Source organism: Microcaecilia unicolor, chromosome 4, assembly GCF_901765095.1.
Source record: "Microcaecilia unicolor chromosome 4, aMicUni1.1, whole genome shotgun sequence".
NCBI lineage: Eukaryota > Metazoa > Chordata > Amphibia > Gymnophiona > Siphonopidae > Microcaecilia > Microcaecilia unicolor.
Genome location: NC_044034.1, coordinates 139,760,864 through 139,781,607, shown reverse-complemented (window position 1 = coordinate 139,781,607; position 20,744 = coordinate 139,760,864). Strand labels below are relative to the sequence as shown.

Genomic DNA, 20,744 nt, shown 5'->3' with positions numbered 1-20,744 from the left:
AATAATTAAGCAGTGACATATCACTTGGTTGTTAAACTATTTATCATACTGGTTGGGAACGTGTAAGCTGCCTAGTAAGATCTTGTGACCTGAGACCTCTATCTCTACCAAAACGTATCTACCCCCCACATCAACCTGCAAAGGACGTACCGCGGCGGCCACCCCTCTGCCAACCAACACTGCCACCCCCCCCCCCCCTTTCTTCCCTTGAGCTCCCGCTGAAATACATTCCTCCACCCACCATATCTTTAATTTTGCATGATCTGCTTGGCTTAAATGTGTTTCCTGCAATAGTGCAATATCGATTTTATTTCTCTGTAGGTGTTGCAGTATTTTTGTTCACTTGATGGGCGAGTTGATCCCCCCCCACATTCCAGGTTACTAATCTAACCATAGTCTGTAGGTAGGCTATTGCATAGTCTCATCGCCTCATATCGAATATTCTCCCTGAATTGGGCACCCCAGCCTATGCCCCCCCAGTCCTTCTTGTTTCACCTCTCTCGGTCCCTGCCTCTCCTCATTGTCTTCCCCTGTCGTATTGGTTGGCCTCCCCCCTCTCTCCCCCCCCCCCCCTCTGCCCCCCCCCCCCCTCCCCCACATCCCCCCCCCCCCCCCTGCCCACGAACCCCATCCCTCTCCACTTTCCCTCAGATCCCCCCTATCCATTGTTCCCAGGATGGGAACCAGTCACCTTCTAACACCTCCCGCTCTTTACTTCCTCGTAAGATCATTTATCTTCATAAAACAACATTCCTGCGTATTCCACAGTACATTAGAAATCTCTTTGTATTCCAGTTTTATACATAGCTCCTATCTGTTGGGCTCCTTCAACTCATTTCCAGTAATTGGGGTCGTGTCCCTAACCCCAACACCTATGAGCCAACATGTGGTACTTTGAACTGTAAAACAACATACTTTAAACTTAACTCTCAGAACTCGAGACGTCAGTCCCTTATATCTCAGGTCCCAACTGGTGCAACGAAATGGTGATAGTTCTCAGTGTCGTCCTTATGGGGAACCTGGTATCTCCGTCCGCTGCTCGTATTAACAGCTGTTGTGCAGGAATCTTCTCGCCTGCTCAGGTCTGTGTTGCATTGCTTGGGCCCGCCGCATCCTCTTTTTTCAGCTGCCGCAGAAATCCTTTCACCTCCTCGGCCGATTCAAACGCTTTTGTTACTCCTTCATGCGTGACTTTCAATATAGCCGTGTATATGAGGGCAAAGCGTATTGTCGTGTTGTACAATTGCGAGCAAATCGGCGTAAATGCCCGTCTTTTCTCCGCAACCCCTGCAGAATAGTCCTGGAAGCAGAGAATCCTCTTCTGTTCGTATAGCAAGGTACCCTCCTTCCTAGAGGCCTGCAAGATCATCTGTTTGTGTGCAAAGTTCAATATCCGCATGATTATCACTCGCAGTTTGGCGGAGACATCTGAGCGGGTGCCTAATCAATGGGCTCTTTCGATCCGCAGCGGCCCCATAGTGTCCGGAAAGTTCACCCGCGCAATGAGCCAGCGTTCCAAGACTGTGACCAGTTCTCTGCCCCCCTGGGCTTCAGGAAAACCTACTAACAGAAGGTTATTCCGTCTGGAACTGTTTTCGAGGTCCTCTATTTTCTATTCCAGTGCTGCCAGTCTTTTGGATTGCTGTTTGTGTCCCTCCTCCACCTCCAACAAGCGGTTTTCCACCTCACTCGTGCGTGTCTGAAAGGCCACGCATTCGCGGGCCAGATCCTCTATGCGGGATTGCAGTTTTTCCAATTTGTTGTCTGTCGGGGTAAGCCTGCGCTCTAACAGCTCCTCTAAAACCGTGGTCATTTCTGCAGTTATCTCACTGACCCACGTGGAGGATACTGTAGCGCCGACTGCTCTGGGCGAAGCCGCCATTTTGTAATCCACCGACTTTTGTCTCAGGCGTTCCTTAGCGGCCGATTTCGCTGCCATAGCCGCTTACTGTTCCCACAATCAGCTGTCGGGTCTGCCGCCTGGCTTCCGATTCGGCGAGATGCTGCGATTTTAGGGTCTCAACAGCTGGAATCTCGGAGGAAGAAGAGTCGGGGCCGGAGAGCGTCTTACATGCGACCGCTCGCCAGCATAGTGTCACATGACTCCGCTTTGTATGATTTATTGAGAGCCTCAGCTAAGTCTCTGGCTTTGAGCATGGCTGCGTGTTGGTCCTTGTGGCTTAGTGGCTGGTTGGTGGATTCGGCTTCTAAGACTAAGCTCAGTAAATTTCCTTTCAAGGGTTCTCTGCTGTTTGGTAATGAGCTGGATAAGCTGGTGTGTAGTTTAGGAGACACTATGGTACCGCATCTGCCTGAGGATCAGCCTTGGATTGTGGTACATTTTCGAGCCGTGGTCGGGGCCATTATTTTCATTGCTTTGGGCCTGGTAAAGTGGCTCTGGTTCAGCGGTCCCGTTTTTTTCAGAGGAGTCAGTCTTTCGTGGAACCCGGAGACGGGGTAGAGACGTAGGCTCCTCCTTTCCATCTGCCTCACTTTCTTCCCATTGATAGTTTGCAGGCGCAGCCTCTGATTCCTGTGGAAGCTTGTTTAGCGCATTTTTATTAAGGGTGGGCCCAGATTACCTCCGATCAGTGGGTTCTAGAGGTTATTCGAGAAGGGTACACCTTAGAATTTGGGCGTCCTCTTCCAGATGCCTTCCTAGTCTCCCTGCCATTCTCATCTCAAGGCAGGTTTGGTCAGGGATACGCTACAGGGGGCTTCTCGACCTTCAGGCAATTTGTCCATGTTCCCTCTTCAGAGCTCAGGCAGGGTTGGTATTCCATTTACTTTGTCGTTCCAAAGAAGGAAGGTTCTTTCAGACCGATCCTGGATCTCAAGTCGGTCAGTCAATCCCTCAGAATGGCCTCTTTTCATATGGAGACGCTTCGGTCGGTCATTGTGGCGGTGTGGACTGAATAATTTTTGACTGACCTCGATCTCATAGAGGCCTATTTGCACGTTCCTATTCGTGCCGCACCTCAACATTTTCTGCGCTTTGCAATGTTGGGCAAGCACTATCCGATTTGAGTGCTGCCTTTCGGGCTGGCGACAGCTCCATGCACATTTACCAAGGTTATGGTGGTAATTGCGGCGGCTTTCGGAACAGAAGGAGTTCTAGTTCATTCTTATCTGGACAGTTGGGTGAAGGTCAGAGCAAAGGTGTATCAGGAGAGTGTACAAGCCACGGACCGAGTGGTCAGCTTCTTGCAGTCCCTTGGTTGGGTAGTCAATGTGCAGAAAAGTTGCCTGCAGCCGACCCAGTCGCTGGATTATCTGGAGGGCTGTTTTGATACTGTGCAGGATCTGGTTTTCTCCCCCAGGTTCGAATCCTCAAGTTGCAGACTAGATTAGGCAATTGTAGCAGACTTTGGTGCTGTGTACAAGGGATTATATCCATGTATTGGGCTCCGTGGTGGCAACAAGAGAGGCAGTGCCGTGGGCGAGAGCGCACATGAGGCCTTTTCAACAGTCATTGCTCTCCAGGTGGATTTGATGATGAAGAGATTTCCTCTTTCACCACTTGTTCGAAGTCGTCTCCACTGGTGGCTTCGGACGCACAGTCTGTCCAAAGGAATGCCTCTAGACCCACTGAGATGGACGGTAGTCACGAAAGATGCCAGTCTCAAGGGCTGGGGAGCTCATTGTCGGGGGAATTATGCTCAAGGTCTGTGGTCTCCATCAGAGGCGACTTGTTTGATCAATCTTTGGAAACCAGAACGATTCGACTGGCTCTCCATGCCTTTCATCAGCTTCTGGCAGGCAAATCAGTTTGAGTCCTGTCCGACAACGCAACGGCGGTGGCCTACATCAGTTGGCAAGGAGGGATGCAGAGTTGTTAGAGCAAGAAACAGCGCTGCTTATGAGTTGGGTGGAACTGCATCTGGTGGCCCTATTGGCCGCTCACGTTGTGGGTGCAGAGAATGTTCAGGCAGACTTCCTCAGTCGAACCACTCTAGATCCCGGAGAGTGGACTCTCAGCAAGACAGCGTTTCAGGCAGTGTTAGAGCGCTGGGGTCTTCCGATAGTGGATCTGTTTGCGTCCACTCTCAATGTGAAACTGCCTCTTTATTTCTGTCACCGGAAGGATCTCAAAGCACAGGGAGTGGATGCACTTCTTCAGCCCTGTTTGAACGGTCTTCTCTATGCGTTTCCCCAGTGGCCTCTAACTGGGCGGCTACTTCAGAAGATCGAGACATACAAGGGCCGCGTCACCTTGGTGACAGCGGACTGGCTTCGCAGGCCTTGGTATGCCGATCCACAGCGCCTGCTAGTCAACTTCCCTCTCAGGTTTCAGGTGTCTCTGTCTTCTCGTGCAGGGCCCGGTGCCTCATCCAGACCCAGGTCGATTTTGTCTTATGGCTTGGCTCTTGAGCGGGCACGGCTGACAAAGAGGTTACTCTGCGAGTGTGGTTGCCGCAATGCTTCGGTCTAGGCTTCGGTCTACTTCTCTTAATTATATCAGAACTTGGAGAATTTTTGGAGTGTGGTGTGCCGATTTGAGCATATCTCCTTTTCGAGCGTCAGTGGCACAGATTCTGGAATTTTTACAGCGAGGTTTGGACAAAGGCCTGGCTTTAAGGTACAAATTGTGGCCTTGTCCTTTTTTCAGGGACGCGTTCAGGGGAAGGCTTTAGCTTCCCATTCAGATGTTTCTCATTTTTTGCATGGGGCTTCTCTCGTATGTCCTCCCTCCCGGTCAATCTTTCCCTTGTGGGATCTTAATTTGGTTCTCTCCATTCTCATGAAATCTTCGTTTGATCCTTGTCTTCCTGTATGTTGAAGGATTTGACTCTCAAGACAGTGTTTCTAGTGGTGATTGCCTTGGCTAGGTGAGTTCCAGAGTTGCAGGCTCTGTCTTGTAGGTCTCCGTTTTTGGAGTTTGTTAAGGATCGGGTGGTCTTGCGCCCCCCGTTCCTTACTTTCTCCCTAAGGTTTTGTCTCGGTTCCACTTGTCCCAATCCATAGCTTTTCCTGTCCTCGGTTCTTCTTCAGGTTCGGAAGATCAGTGTTGCTTGAAGTGTCTCGATGTCTGGAGAGTTCTGAAACAATATTTGAAGTCTACGGATGAATTTCGTCAAATGAATCATTTGTCTCTTGATTGGGGGTTCGCAGCTTCTAAACCCATTATTCCTGTTGGCTTAAAGAGATGATAGCTGCTTCTAATCTTCTCTCCGGTAAGTCTATTCCAGAGGGGGTAAAGGCGCATTCTACCAGAGGACAGGCGGCTTTGTGGGCGGAGCATTTTCTGGTGCCTCCTTTAGAAATTTGTAAGGTAGTGACTTGGTCGTTCTTACAGTCCTTTTCGAAACACTATAGATTGGATGTTCAGTGTTGTCAGGATGCTGTTTTTGGTACAAACGTGCTTTCAGTGGGTTTGCTTGGGTCCCTCCAACAATCTTACTGCTGTGTTACTTTCCATCAGTCACATTCTGGGCTGATCTGGAGGGACGCTAATGAAGGAGAAATTTAGTTTTTACCTGCTAATTTGCTTTCCTTTAGTCCCTCCGAACCGGCCCAAATCCCTCCCTCTGATTATCTGCTCTGTTTACATCTTTTCTGAAAGTTTGGTTATCTTTGAGCTGTGATGTAAGTTTGTGATGGCTTTGTTGGGATGGGATGGGACGACTTCCCTATGAGAAAAGGCTAAAGTGGCTAAGGCTCTTCAGCTTGGAGAAAAAGCAGCTGAGGGGAGATATGATAGAGGTCTATAAAATAATGAGTGGAGTGGAATGGGTGGATGTGAAGTGTCTGTTTACGCTTTCCAAAAATATTAAGACTGGGGGCCATTCGATGAAGCTACAATGTAGTAAATTTAAAATGAATCGGAGAAACCTTTTCTTCACTCAACATGTAATTAAACTCTGGAATTTGTTGCCAGAGAATGTGGTAAAGGCGGTTAGCTTAGCGGAGTTTTAAAAAGGTTTGGACGGCTTCCTAAAGAAAAAGTCCATAGACCATTATTAAATGGACTTGGGGAAAATCCACTATTTCTGGGATAAGCAGTATGGAATGTTTTGTACTTTTTTTTAGGATCTTGCCAGGTATTTGTGACCTGGATTGGCCACTGTTTGAAATAGGATGCTGGGCTTGATGGACCTTTGGTCTTTTCCAGTATGGCAATACTTATGTACTTATGTTTAAAAAAAAAAGAAAAGGAGTCAGTGCTCTGCCTATCTTGATACATTCATTGAGCATATTGGTAAGTGGCACATGCTCTTTATTGGTGTAGTGCCGGTGGCTGCTCAGGTTCATGGATGCACATAAGGTTCCTGTGCTCTTTCTTCTGCTTTGTTACAATAATATTGGATGTGGTTCTAGCTGGCAGGGGCTCTTATTAGCTCTCCCTAGAGTCTGAGTTCTCAGTCTCCTCCTGCTGGAATGCGTGCACAACCCATCAGTCACATTCAGGGCTGGTTCAGAGGGACTACAGGAAAGCATATTAGGAGGTAAGAACTAATTTCTCTAATGCTGACCTCTAGTTTAAGTATGCTTATAGTGCTGTTGCAAAATCAAAAATAACACGCATATTTTACAACCCTACCAAAACACCTCCCCCGGAAACTGTTCATGTGGTGGATCTACATTTAGAAATAGCAGCTTTCTAAAGTAACCTGTGTAAATGCCACTATATACACACGTGAAAGCCTGCACAAGCCTTCTAAAATAACCTGCACTGCCTCCTTGGTATTTAAATCTATCTCATGCATATTCATTATGAATATCCTGAAAACCTGATGAGACTAGGTGTGCCTCAAGGACTGGGTTGAGAAGCACTGCCTTAATGGATCCATATAAAGTTATTCCTGCATTCACACTCAAATACATAAGGTTTATGGATAGTACCAAAATATTGCCACTGTCTAACTTTTACCCCCACCCCACTATCTCTATATAATAATTGGTCAATCTGCCTCCCTGGATGGCTGGCTGTCTGGTTTCGTAACAGCATGCAAATGAGCTTACGTTAGCTCGCCTCCAGTGTTCCCTTCCCTCTCAGTGGCCCGCCTTCGTAGAAAAACAAAATGACGCCAGAGGAGGGCGGGACACTGAGAGGGAAGGCTGGAGGCGAGCCGAGCCTGCTGCTGCTGCAACCTGAGGAAGGAAAGGGAAGGCTGGAGGCGACACAAGCCGAGCCTGCCGCCGCTGTGACCTGAGGGAAGGGAAGGCTGGAGGCAAGCCAAGCCTGCCGCCGCTGCGACCTGAGGTAAAAGGAAAGTTTTTAAGGCAGGGCAGCAGGAAGGAAAAGAGGCATGCTGTGGGAGACGAGGGCGGACAGGTGGGGGCTGGGGCTTAACTCGACCTTGGGTGCTTAAAAGGGGGGGGGGCAGGTGGAGCTGGGGCGAGTCACTGGACATGGATGGGAGAGGAGAGGAGAATCGCTGGACATGGATGGGAGGGGAGAGGAGAATGGCTGGACATGGAAGGGGGAGGGTAGGGGAGATAGGAGAAATCATTTAAATGATAGCCTTCCTAGGGCCCATTTCATTTTTCGCAAAATAGGCTTTTTTGCTTGTATCCACATAATTCTCAGCCTTAGAGCAACTTATAGCCAAAAGCTAAAAAGTACTACTACTACTACTTATTTTTGTAGCTCTAATAGATGTATGCAGCTCTTTACATGATACATGTAAGAGACAGTTCCTGTTCAACACAGTTTACAATCTAATCAAAACGTGGGACAGGCATGTGGGATTCTTTAGGAAAAGGAGGAGTTAGTGGTTGCTGAGGAAGGGCAGACTGGATGGGCCTTTTGGATCTGCCATCATGTTTCTATGTTTTTCTATGCCTAATTCAGAAGCTGTGCAAAGCAGTTGAAACTGTTCAAATTGTACTATTTGAATCCTAAATTTGAGTAGTTTTTATAACATGAATGAATACAAGAAGATTTAAAAGATCCCCCCACCTTCCTCCCCGTTTACAAAGCCGTGCTAGCGGCTGCCGGTGCAATAGTGCTGACACAGCCCACTCACTTTCAGTGGGCTATGTCGGCATTGCTGCATGGCTTTGTAAACGGGGGTTTATACTATATGTTGTCTAGCAGTGTAAATTACTAATGTTTGAGCTGATGAAAGTTGAATTTACATAAACAAGTTTCAAATGAAAACATAAAATTAACAGAGTAAAAGTGTTTTTTAAAACATTTAATGGGTTCACACTGAAGGAATGCTTCTAATTCATATTATTTTGATTTTTTTTTCAGTATCTTGGATATTTTGGTGATGCAAAAACTAAATATAAACGAGTATATGTGAAGTTCATAGAAAACTCAAACAAGAAAGAATATGTGAGAGTATGTTCAAAGAAGCCAAAAATCAGACCTGCACAAACTGTCAGGTATTAACTTCTGCATCTTGTCTGAGTATCAGAAACCTTTGTATATGTTTGGTAAATCAAAGGCTGTTGAGCAACTGTAAGTGAAATGGACTCCCAGTCCCTGGGTTAAGAATAGGCATGACTGCTATGACAAAAGTAGCACCATTGTAAATGTTCATTCTCCGAGGACAAGCAGGCTGCTTGTTCTCACTGATGGGTGACGTGCACGGCAGCCCCTCCAATCGGAACACTTTACTAGCAAAGGCCTTTGCCAGTCCTCGCGCGCCGATGTGCACCGCGCATGCGCGGCCGTCTTCCCGCCCGAACCGGCTCGTGTTCGTCAGTCTTCTTTTGTCCGCGCTCGGGACGGTCGTGTTTGCGCCGTTCGCGCCCCTTAAGTTGACCCTCGCGCGTCTTTGAGCTTTTTGCTTAAAAGAAAAAAAAAAAAAAGGATTTTGGAGAAAGACCTTTTCGGTCTTTTTTCCCCTTCCCGTATTTCCAGTTTTTGCCCCGCTAAGTTTCCTTTCGTTTTCGGGGTAGGCCCTTTTGAGGCCTCGGGTCGAGTTTTTCTCTCCCTCTTTTTGGTGCCTTTACCGCCATTACGAGTTTTGATTTCACCGGCGTGATTTTTCCACCCATGTCATCGAAGTCTTCCAGCGGCTTCAAGAAGTGCGCCCGGGTAATCTCGCTCACTGATAGGCATGCGTCGTGTCTTCAGTGTCTGGGGGCTGGGCACCGCCCGCAGGCCTGTAGTCTTTCCGCCCTTTTACAGAAAAGGACTCAGGTAGTGAGATTGGCCCAGTGGAACGTGTTGTTCTCGAGCTCTTCGTCGGCAACAGCACGGGGGGTATCGAGTGCATCGACGTCGACAGCGTCAAGACCTTCAACCTCGGCATCGACTGCATCGAGGTATTGACCCTCTGCATCGTCGGTACCGAGACATCGGAAGGCTGCGTCGGCGTCGGTGGTACCGGGACCTCCACTAGTGCTGATGTCGGACGGTGGTGCTTCGACCAGAGTGCAGGTGAGGGCTGTCCATTCCCCTGCTGGTGGCGGTGAGCCTTCGGGTGGGACTCCCCCTACCCTGAGGGCTCCTGCGGTACAGCCCCCCCAAGACCGACCTTCTTCGGCCTCGGCCCCGAGGAAGCGACGGTTGGATTCTACGTCCTCGTCGGTACCGGGAAGTTCCGGTGACATGCTTCGTTTGAAAAAGTCAAAGAAGCATCGACACCGGTCTCCTTCCCGTATCGGTACCGAGAGCTCTGGGTCGCCGAGGGAGTCGGCACCAGTAGGCATCGGCACCGGGAGGACCGCTCACCCTCTGTTCAGGAGGTGTCGATGCGCTCCATCTTGGACAGCCCGGAACAGCCTCCACGCCCGGAACAGACTCTGACCTCGACTCCTGCATGGGTTTCTATGTCTTTCTCCACAGCCGCCCTGCACGAGAGTCTCCGGGCCGTTCTTCCAGAGATCCTGGGAGAGCTGTTGCGCCCTTCCCCTCCGGTACCGGGGGTGCTTGCGCCACCGGTACCGTCGAGTGGGGCGCCGGCTGCCCCTTGCCCGGGGTGAGGTCTCCGACGTCGGTGCCGCTTGCGGTACCGACTGCGGCCGCCTCCCAGGAAGGTTCCCCAACTACGTCGGCGGAGGGAGCTTCGCCGGTGCTGGCGAGGGAGTCTACCTCTCGACGCTCACACCTTGGCCATGTTTCCACGGAGTCGAGCCGGGCACGGCTTCAGACACAGGTTCATGAACTTGTGTCTGATACCGATGGTGAGGCCTCGTGGGAGGAGGAGGAGGACATCAGATATTTCTCTAACGAGGAGTCTGATGGCCTTCCTTCTGATCCCACTCCCTCCCCTGAAAGGCAGCTTTCTCCTCCCGAGAGTCTGTCTTTTGCGGCCTTTGTCCGGGAGATGTCTACGGCCATTCCCTTCCCGGTGGTTGTGGAGGACGAGCCCAGGGCTGAAATGTTTCAGCTCCTGGACTATCCTTCTCCACCTAAGGAAGCGTTCACAGTACCCATGCATTATGTCCTAAAAAAGACATTGCTGGCGAACTGGACCAAGCCTCTAAGTAATCCCCACATTCCCAAGAAGATCGAGTCCCAGTACCGGATCCATGGGGACCCAGAGCTGATGCGCACTCAGTTGCCTCACGACTCTGGTGTTGTGGATCTGGCCCTAAAGAAGGCTAAGAGTTCTAGGGAGCATGCTTCGGCGTCCCCGGGCAAGGACTCTAGAACCTTAGACTCCTTTGGGAGGAAGGCCTACCATTCTTCTATGCTCGTGGCCAAAATCCAGTCTTACCAGCTCTACACGAGCATACACATGCGGAACAATGTGCGGCAGTTGGCGGGCTTGGTGGACAAGCTCCCTCCTGAGCAAGCCAAGCCATTTCAGGAGGTGGTCAGGCAGCTGAAGGCGTGCAGAAAATTCCTGGCCAGAGGGGTATATGATACCTTTGATGTTGCGTCCAGGGCCGCTGCTCAAGGTGTGGTGATGCGCAGACTCTCATGGCTGCGTGCCTCCGACCTGGAGAATAGGATCCAGCAGCGGATTGTGGACTCTCCTTGCCGAGCGGACAATATTTTTGGAGAGAAAGTCGAACAGGTGGTAGAGCAGCTCCACCAGCGGGATACCACTTTCGACAAGTTCTCCCGCCGGCAGCCTTCAGTTTCTACCTCCACAGGTAGACATTTTTATGGGGGAAGGAAGACTGTTCCCTACTCTTCTGGTAAGCGTAGGTACAATCCTCCTTCTCGACAACCTGCGGCCCAGGCTAAGCCCCAGCGCGCTCGCTCTCGTCAGCAGCGTGCGCCTCAGCAAGGCCCCACGGCTCCCCAGCAAAAACAGGGGGCGAGCTTTTGACTGGCTCCAGCAGAGCATAGCCGACATCAACGTGTCAGTGCCGGGCGACCTGCCAGTCGGGGGGAGGTTGAAAGTTTTTCACCAAAGGTGGCCTCTCATAACCTCCGATCAGTGGGTTCTCCAAATAGTCCGGCAAGGATACACCCTCAATTTGGTTTCCAAACCTCCAAATTGCCCACCAGGAGCTCAATCCTACAGCTTCCAGCACAAGCAGGTACTTGCAGAGGAACTCTCTACCCTTCTCAGTGCCATCCGGGCAAGAAGGGCTGGGATTCTATTCCAGGTACTTCCTTGTGGAAAAGAAAACAGGGGGGATGCGTCCCATCCTAGACCTAAGGGCCCTGAACAAATATCTGGTCAAGGAAAAGTTCAGGATGCTTTCCCTGGGCACCCTTCTTCCCATGATTCAGGAAAACGACTGGCTATGCTCTCTGGACTTGAAGGACGCCTACACGCACATCCCGATACTGCCAGCTCACAGACAGTATCTGCGATTCCAACTGGGCACATGTCACTTCTAGTACTGTGTGGTACCCTTTGGGCTCGCCTCTGCGCCCAGAGTGTTCACGAAGTGCTTGGCTGTAGTAGCAGCGGCGCTTCGCAGGCTGGGAGTGCACGTGTTCCCCTATCTCGACGATTGGCTGGTAAAGAACACATCCGAGGCAGGAGCTCTGCAGTCCATGCAGATGACTATTCGCCTCCTGGAGCTACTGGGGTTTGTGATAAATTATCCAAAGTCCCATCTTCTCCCAGTGCAGAGACTCGAATTCATAGGAGCTCTGCTGGACTCTCGGACGGCTCGTGCCTATCTCCCAGAGGCGAGAGCCAACAACTTGTTGTCCCTCGTCTCGCGGGTGCGAGCGTCCCAGCAGATCACAGCTCGGCAGTTGTTGAGATTGCTGGGCCACATGGCCTCCACAGTTCATGTGACTTCCATGGCCCGCCTTCACATGCGATCTGCTCAATGGACCCTAGCTTTCCAGTGGTTTCAGGCTGCTGGGGATCTAGAAGACGTGATCCACCTGTCCACGAGTTTTCTCAAATCCCTGTATTGGTGGACGATTTGGTCCAATTTGACTCTGGGACGCCCTTTCCAAATTCCTCAGCCACAAAAAGTGCTGACTACGGATGCGTCTCTCCTGGGGTGGGGGGCTCATGTCGATGGGCTTCACACCCAGGGAAGCTGGTTCCTCCAGGAACACGATCTGCAGATCAATCTCCTGGAGTTACGAGCGGTCTGGAACGCTCTGAAGGCTTTCAGAGATCGGCTGTCCCACCAAATTATCCAAATTCAGACGGACAACCAGGTTGCCATGTATTACATCAACAAGCAGGGGGGCACCGGATCTCGCCCCCTGTGTCAGGAAGCCGTCTGCATATGGCTCTGGGCTCGCCGTCACGGCATGGTGCTCCAAGCCACATATCTGGCAGGTGTAAACAACAGTCTGGCCAACAGGTTGAGCAGGATTATGCAACCTCACGAGTGGTCGCTCAATTCCCGAGTAGTGCGCCAGATCTTCCAGGTGTGGGGCACCCCCTTGGTAGATCTCTTTGCATCTCGAGCCAACCACAAGGTCCCTCAGTTCTGTTCCAGACTTCAGGCCCCCGGCAGACTGGCATCGGATGCCTTCCTCCTGGACTGGGGGGAAGGTCTGCTGTATGCTTATCCTCCCATACCTGTGGTGGGGAAGACTTTGTTGAAACTCAAGCAAGACCGGGCACCATGATTCTGATTGCTCCCTTTTGGCCGCGTAAATCTGGTTCCCTCTTCTTCTGGAGTTGTCCTCCGAAGAACCATGGAGATTGGAGTGTTTTCCGACCCTCATCACACAGGACGAAGGGGCGCTTCTGCATCCCAACCTCCGGTCTCTGGCTCTCACGGCCTGGATGTTGAGAGCGTAGACTTTGCCTCTTTGGGTCTGTCAGAGGGTGTCTCCAGCATCTTGCTTTCTTCCAGGAAAGATTCCACTAAGAGGAGTTGTTACTTTCTATGGAGGAGGTTTGCCGTCTGGTGTGACAGCAAGGCCCTAGATCCTCGCTCTTGTCCTACACAGAACTTGCTTGAATACCTTCTGCACTTGTCTCAAGACCAACTCTGTAAGGGTTCATCTTAGCACAATTAGTGCATACCATTACCGTGTGGAAGGTAAGCCGATCTCAGGACAGCCTTTAGTTGTTCGCTTCATGAGAGGTTTGCTTTTGTCAAAGCCCCCCCGTCAAACCTCCTACAGTGTCGTGGTATCTCAATGTCGTTCTCACCCAGCTGATGAAACCTCCTTTTGAGCCACTGAACTCCTGCCATCTGAAGTACTTGACCTGGAAGGTCATTTTCTTGGTGGCAGTTACTTCAGCTCGTAGAGTCAGTGAGCTTTAGGCCCTGGTAGCCCAGGTCCCTTACACCAAATTTCATCATAACAGAGTAGTCCTCCGCACTCACCCTAAGTTCTTGCCAAAGGTTGTGTCGGAGTTCCATCTGAACCAGTCAATTGTCTTGCCAACATTCTTTCCCCGTCCTCATTCCTGCCCTGCTGAAAGTCAGCTGCACACATTGGACTGCAAAAGAGCATTGGCCTTCTATCTGGAGCGGACACAGCCCAACAGACAGTCCGCCCAATTGTTTGTTTCTTTTGATCCCAACAGTAGGGGAGTGGCTGTGGGGAAACGCACCATATCCAATTGGCTAGGAGATTGCATTTCCTTCACTTACGCCCAGGCTGGGCTGGCTCTTGAGGGTCATGTCACGGCTCATAATGTTAGAGCCATGGCAGCGTCGGTGGCCCACTTGAAGTCAGCCACTATTGAAGAGATTTGCAAAGCTGTGACGTGGTCATCTGTCCACACATTCACATCTCATTACTGCCTGCAGCAGGATACCCGACGCGACAGTCGGTTCGGGCAGTCAGTGCTTCAGAATCTGTTTGGGGTTTAGGATCCAACTCCACCCCCCTAGGCCCATGGTTTATTCTGTTCCAGGCTACACTCTCAGTTAGTTGGAAAAATTGTTAGGTCAATCTCAGTTATGTCCTCGCCGTTGCGAGGCCCAATTGACCATGTTTGTTGTTTTGAGTGAGCCTGGGGGCTAGGGATACCCCAGTCATGAGAACAAGCAGCCTGCTTGTCCTCGGAGAAAGCGAATGCTACATACCTGTAGAAGGTATTCTCCGAGGTCAGCAGGCTAATTGTTCTCACAAACACGCCCGCCTCCCCTTTGGAGTTGTGTCTTCCCTTGTCTTTGTCTTGCTACATATGGGACTGACGAACACGAGCCGGTTCGGGCGGGAAGACGGCCGCGCATGCGCGGTGCGCATCGGCGCACGAGGACTAGCGAAGGCCTTTGCTAGTAAAGTGTTCCGATTGGAGGGGCTGCCGTGGACGTCACCCATCAGTGAGAACAATCAGCCTGCTGTCCTCGGAGAATACCTTCTACAGGTATGTAGCATTTGCTTTCTCCGAGGATAAGCAGGCTGCTTGTTCTCACGATTGGGTGACGTCTGATGGCAGCCCCACGATCGGAAGATCTTTCTAGCAAGAAGTTTTGCTAGCCCTCGCGAGCACATGCGCGACCATCTTTCCGCCCGTAGCGTGTCCCTCAGTCTTTTTCTTTCCGCAGCTCAGGACGGCTGTTTTCAGGTGTTCTGCGCCCCAGAAGAGACCCTTGCAGCGTTTCGCCATGTTTTTTCGCCGATTTTCGGCATGAGTTTTAGCGATTTTCGTCTGTTTCCATCTTATTTAAAAAAAAAAAAGACAAGTTCCCTTATTTTCTTTACTTTTTTCCTCTGTTTCCTTTTTCTTGTCGTGTGCGGCCTATTTTGGCCACCCGTTCGGGGTTTTCATTTTTTGGTGTCTTCTTTGCCACCATCGCGCACTTTGACCTTGCTGGCGAGATTTTTCCGCCCATGTCCTCGAAGCCTGCCAGCGGCTTCAAGAAGTGCACATGGTGCATCCGGACCATCTCGTTGACTGATAGACACGTCTCATGTCTTCAGTGCTTGGGAGCAGGTCATCGTCCCAACGCCTGCACGCTGTGTCTTCAGCTCAAAAAGAGGACCCAGGCGGCGAGATTGGCACAGTGGAACTTGTTGTTTGGAGCCAAGTCCTTTGATGTCGACGGAGCCAGCGGTACCGAGGTCATCGACGGTATCAATGTCGGCATCGGAGGGTGCATCGACGTCCGGAGTGCAGGTGATGGCTGTCCAGAGATCCCACGCTGGTAGCAGTGAGCCATTGAGTGGGTGTCCACCTGCCTCGAGGGCTCCTGCAGTGCAGGCCCCCCCCGGGACCTACCACCTTCGGACCCGGCCCTGAGGAGACGTGTGGATTCCACGTCCTCCTTTTCGGTACCGGTACCGTGCTTCGAGCGAAGGGGAAGAAGCATCGGCATAAGTCACCTTCCCGTCACGGTACCGAGAGCTCCGGGACGCCGAGGGAGCCGGCACCCGAGAAGCATCGACGCCGAGAGGACCGCTCACCCTCTATACAAGAGATGTCGATGCACTCTGCTCCAGACAGGTTCTGACATCGTCGCTGGTACCGGCCCCATTGCCTTGCTCGACAGCCACTCTAGACGAGCGCCTCGAGGCCATTCTTCCATGGATTCTGGAAAGGCTGCTGCGTTCATCTGTTCTGGGGGTGCTTGCGCCCTCGGTACCGTCGAGAGATGCAGCAGCTGGCTCCTCACCTGTGGTGAGGTCTGCGACGCCGGTGCCACTTGCAGTATCGGCGCCTGCTGCCACCCGAGTTGAATCTCCGCCGATGTCGCTGGAGGAAGCTTCATTGCCAGTGGCGCAGGAGTCTTTTTCTCGGCACCGCCATCGAGGACCTAATTTCTCGGCGTCGAGACGGACTTGGCTTCGGACTGAAGTTTGTGAACTTGTGTCCAATACCGAAGGTGAGGCCTCGTGGGAGGCAGAGGAAGATCCAAGCTATTTCTCTGACGAAGAGTCTTGCGGTCTTCCTTCTGATCCTACTCCTTCGCCAGAGAGAAAACTTTCTCCCCCTGAGAGTTTGTCTTTCTCATCATTTGTCCGGGAAATGTCTATGGCCATTCCCTTCCCCATGGTTACTGAGGATGAGCTCAGGGCTGAAATGTTCGAAGTCCTGGACTATCCTTCGCCACCTAAGGAGTCGTCCACTGTTCCCCTTCATAATGTCCTGAAACAGACATTGATGGCGAACTGGACGAAACCCTTAACTGCTCCCCACATTCCCAAGAAGATTGAGTCCCATTATCAGATCCAGGGTACCCAGAGTTGATGAAGACCCAGTTGCCTCATGACTCTGGTGTTGTGGATCTGGCTCTCAAGAAAGTCGAGTACTAGAGAGTACGCCTCTGCGCCCCCGGGGTGGGACTCTAGGACTCTGGACTCCTTTGGGAGGAAGGCCTACCATTCTGCTATGCTCGTGTCCAAGATTCAATCCTACTAGCTCTACACGAGCATCCACTTGCGGAACAATGTGCAGCAGCTGACGGACTTGGTAGATAAGCTCCCGTCAGAGCAGGCCAAGCCGTTTCAGGAGGTGGTCAGGCAGCTGAAGGCGTGTCGCAAATTCCTGTCCAGGGGTGCTTATGACACTTTTGATGTTGCATCCAGAGCCACTGCTCAGGGTATAGTGATGCTCAGACTCTCATGGCTGCGTGCCTCTGACCTGGAAAATAGAGTCCAGCAGCGGATAGCGGATGCCCGTTGCCGGGGGGGGGGGGGGGGGGGGAAATAATATTTTTGGCGAGAAGGTCGAACAGGTGGTAGAGCAGCTCCACCAGCGGGACACCGCCTTCGACAAACTCTCCCACCGGGCGCCTTCAGCATCTACCTCGACAGGTAGACGTTTTTATGCGGGCAGGAGGACTGCTCCCTATGCTTATAATAAGCGCAGGTACAATCCATCTGCCCGCCAGCCTGTTCAGGCTAAGCCCCAGCGCGCTCGTTCTCATCAACAGCGTGCGCCTCCTCAGGCCCCTGCAGCTCCCCAGCAAAAGCAAGGGACGGGCTCTTGACTGGCTCCAGGAGAGCATAGCCGAGATAAGTGTCCGTGCCGGACGACCTGCTGGTGGGAGGGAGGTTAAAGTTTTTTCACCAAAGGTGGCCTTTTGTAACCTCCAACCGGTGGGTTCTTCAAATAGTCCGGCTAGGATACTCCCTCAATTTGATTTCAAAACCTCCAAATTGTCCTCCGGGAGCTCAGTCCTTCAGCTTCCAGCACAAGCAGGTATTTGCAGAGGAACTCTCCGCCCTTCTCAGTGCCAATAAGGTCGAGCCCGTGCCACCGGGGCAAGAAGGGCTGGGATTCTATTCCAGGTACTTCCTTGTGGAAAAGAAAACAGGGGGGATGCGTCCCATCCTAGACCTAAGGGCCCTGAACAAATATCTGGTCCGAGAAAAGTTCAGGATGCTTTCCCTGGGCACCCTTCTTCCCATGATTCAGAAAAACGATTGGCTATGCTCTCTGGACTTGAAGGATGCTTACACTCACATTCTGATACTGCCAGCTCACAGGCAGTATCTTCGATTTCGTTTGGGAACACGACACTTTCAGTACTGTGTGCTGCCCTTTGGACTCGCCTCTGCGCCCAGAGTGTTCATAAAATGCCTGGCGGTTGTGGCGGCGTCTCTGCGCAGACTGGGAGTGCATGTGTTCCCTTATCTCGACGATTGGCTGGTGAAGAATACCTCGGAGGCAGGAGCTCTACAGTCCATGCAGATGACTCCTGGAGCTACTAGATTATCCAAATTCCCACCTTCTTCCAGTTCAAAGACTCGAATTCATAGGAACTCTGCTAGACTCCCAGATGGCGAGGACAGACAATCTCCTGTCCCTTGTTTCCTGGGTACGAGTGTCTCAGCAGATCACAGCTCGGCAGATGTTGAGATTGCTCGGCCACATGGCCTCCACAGTTCATGCGACTCCCATGGCCTGTCTTCACATGAGATCAGCTCAATGGACCCTAGCTTCCCAGTGGTATCAAACTGCGGGGAATCTAGATGACATGATCCAGCTGTCCACAGTTTTTCTCAAATCCCTACATTGGTGGACAATTCGCTCCAATTTGACCTTGGGATGTCCCTTTCAAATTCCTCAGCCGCAAAAAGTGCTGACAACGGATGCGTCTCTCCTGGGGTGGGGAGCTCATGTCGATGGGCTTCACATCCAAGGCTGTTGATCCCTCCAGGAAAAAGGTTTTCAGATCAACCTCCTGGAGTTGCGAGCGGTCTGGAACACGCTAAAGGCTTTCAGAGATTGGCTGTCTCATCAAATTATTCAAATTCAGACGGACAATCAGGTTGCCATGTATTACATCAACAAGCAGGGGGGCACCGGATCTCGCCCCCTGTGTCAGGAAGCCGTCAGGATGTGGCTTTGGGCTCGCCATCACGGCATGTTTCTCCAAGCTACATATCTGGCAGGCGTAAACAGTCTGGCCAACAGGTTGAGCAGGATAATGCAACCTCACGAGTGGTCTCTCAGCTCGAGAGTAGTTCGCAAGATCTTCCAAGCGTGGGGCACCCCCTTGGTAGATCTTTTTGCCACTCAGGTCAACCACAAGGTCCCTCAGTTCTGTTCCAGACTTCAGGCCCACGGCAGACTAGCGTCGGATGTTTTTCTCCTTCATTGGGGGAAGGGCCTCTTGTATGCGTATCCTCCCATACCCTTGGTAGGGAAGACTTTGCTGAAACTCAAGCAGGACCGTGGAACCATGATTCTGATCGCTCCCTTCTGGCCACGTCAGATCTGGTTCCCTCTTCTTCTGGAGTTGTCCTCCAAAGAACCATGGAGATTGGAGTGTTTTCCAACCCTCATCACTCAGAACGAGGGGGCGCTTCTGCATCCCAACCTCCAGTCCCTGGCTCTCATGACCTGGATGTTGAGACCATAGACTACACCTCTTTGGGTCTTTCTGAGGGTGTCTTCCGAGTCTTGCTTGCTTCCAGAAAAGATTCCACGAAGAGGTGTTACTCTTTCAAGTGGAAGAGGTTTGCCATCTGGTGTGACAGCAAGGCCCTAGATCCTCGTTCTTGTCCTACACAGACCCTGCTTGAATACCTTCTACACTTGTCAGAGTCTGGTCTCAAGACCAACTCTGTAAGGGTTCACCTTAGCGCAATTAGTGCTTTTCATTATCGTGTAGAGGGTAAGCCTATCTCGGGACAGTCTTTCGTTATTCGCTTCATGAGAGGTTTGCTTTTGTCAAAGCCCCCTGTCAAGCTTCCTACAGTGTCATGGGATCTCAGCGTCGTTCTCACCTAGCTGATGAAACCTCCTTTTGAGCCACTGAACTCCTGCCATCTGAAGTACTTGACCTGGAAGGTCCTTTTCTTGGTGGCAGTCACTTCAGCTCGTAGAGTCAGTGAGCTTCAGGCCTTGGTAGCTCATGCTCCTTATACCAAATTTCATCATAACAGAGTAGTCCTCCACACTCGCCCTAAGTTCTTGCCGAAGGTGGTGTCAGAGTTCCATCTGAACCAGTCAATTGTCTTGCCAACATTCTTTCCCTGTCCTCCTACCTGCCCTGCTGAACGTCAGTTGCACACATTGGACTGCAAGCAAGCATTGGCCTTCTACCTGGAGCGGACAAGCCCCTTCAGACAGTCCGCCCAAATGTTTGTTTCTTTTGATCCCAACAAAAGGGGATTGGCTTTCGGGAAACCCACCATCTCAAATTGGCTAGCAGATTGCATTTCCTTCACTTATGCCCAAGCTGGGCTGTCTTTTGAGGGTCATGTCACGGCTCATAGTGTTAGAGCCATGGCAGCGTCAGTGGCCCACTTGAAGTCAGCCACTATTGAAGAGATTTTCAAGGCTGCGACATGGTCATCTGTCCACACATTCACATCTCATTACTGCCTACAGCAGGATACCCGACGCGACAGTCGGTTTGGGCAGTCGGTGCTGCAGAATCTGTTTGGGGTTTAGAATCCAACTCCACCCCCCCTAGGCCCATTTTTATTCTGTTCCAGGCTGCACTCTCACTTAGTTGTTGTTGTTTAGGTCAATCTCAGTTATGTCCTCACCGTTGCGAGGCCCAATTGACCAATGTTTGTTATTTTGAGTGAGCCTGGGGGCTAGGGATACCCCAATCGTGAGAACAAGCAGCCTGCTTGTCCTCGGAGAAAGCGAGGTTACTAACCTGTAGCAGGTATTCTCTGAGGACAGCAGGCTGATTGTTCTCACAAACCTGCCCACCTCCCCTTTGGATTTGTGTGTTCCCTTGTCTTTTGCTTTTTTATTTGACTGAGGGACACGCTCGCGCTACGGGCAGGAAGACTGTCGCGCATGTGCACACGAGGGCTAGCAAAACTTCTTGCTAGAAAGATCTTCCAATCCTGGGGCTGCTGTCGGACGTCACCCAATCGTGAGAACAATCAGCCTGCTGTCCTCAGAGAATACCTGCTACAGGTTAGTAACCTCGCTTTATTAACAAATTGTCTTGTATACTTGATATAGTGCCACAGAGGTTGATGTTCAAAAACAGTCTGGCTGCCAACCGTGCCTTTTTGCTTTAACAAAACCACAAAAAAAAAATGGCCCTGGGCCACTTGAGCAGATGTTTTGGCCTTATAATCTTTT

At 51.2% G+C, this 20,744-nt stretch overlaps 1 protein-coding gene across 9 annotated transcripts in view; it reads left to right on the top strand.

The window, feature by feature from the left end:
* LOC115468724 (glutamine and serine-rich protein 1-like) overlaps positions 1 to 20,744 on the top strand; it is a 240,834-nt gene that overhangs the window by 147,207 nt on the left and 72,883 nt on the right. For all 9 annotated transcript variants that reach the window (XM_030200651.1, XM_030200646.1, XM_030200649.1 and 6 more), the window contains one exon: positions 8,201 to 8,334. In XM_030200651.1, coding sequence (XP_030056511.1) covers positions 8,201 to 8,334 — 134 coding nt within the window. The remainder of the gene's footprint in view (positions 1 to 8,200; positions 8,335 to 20,744) is intronic.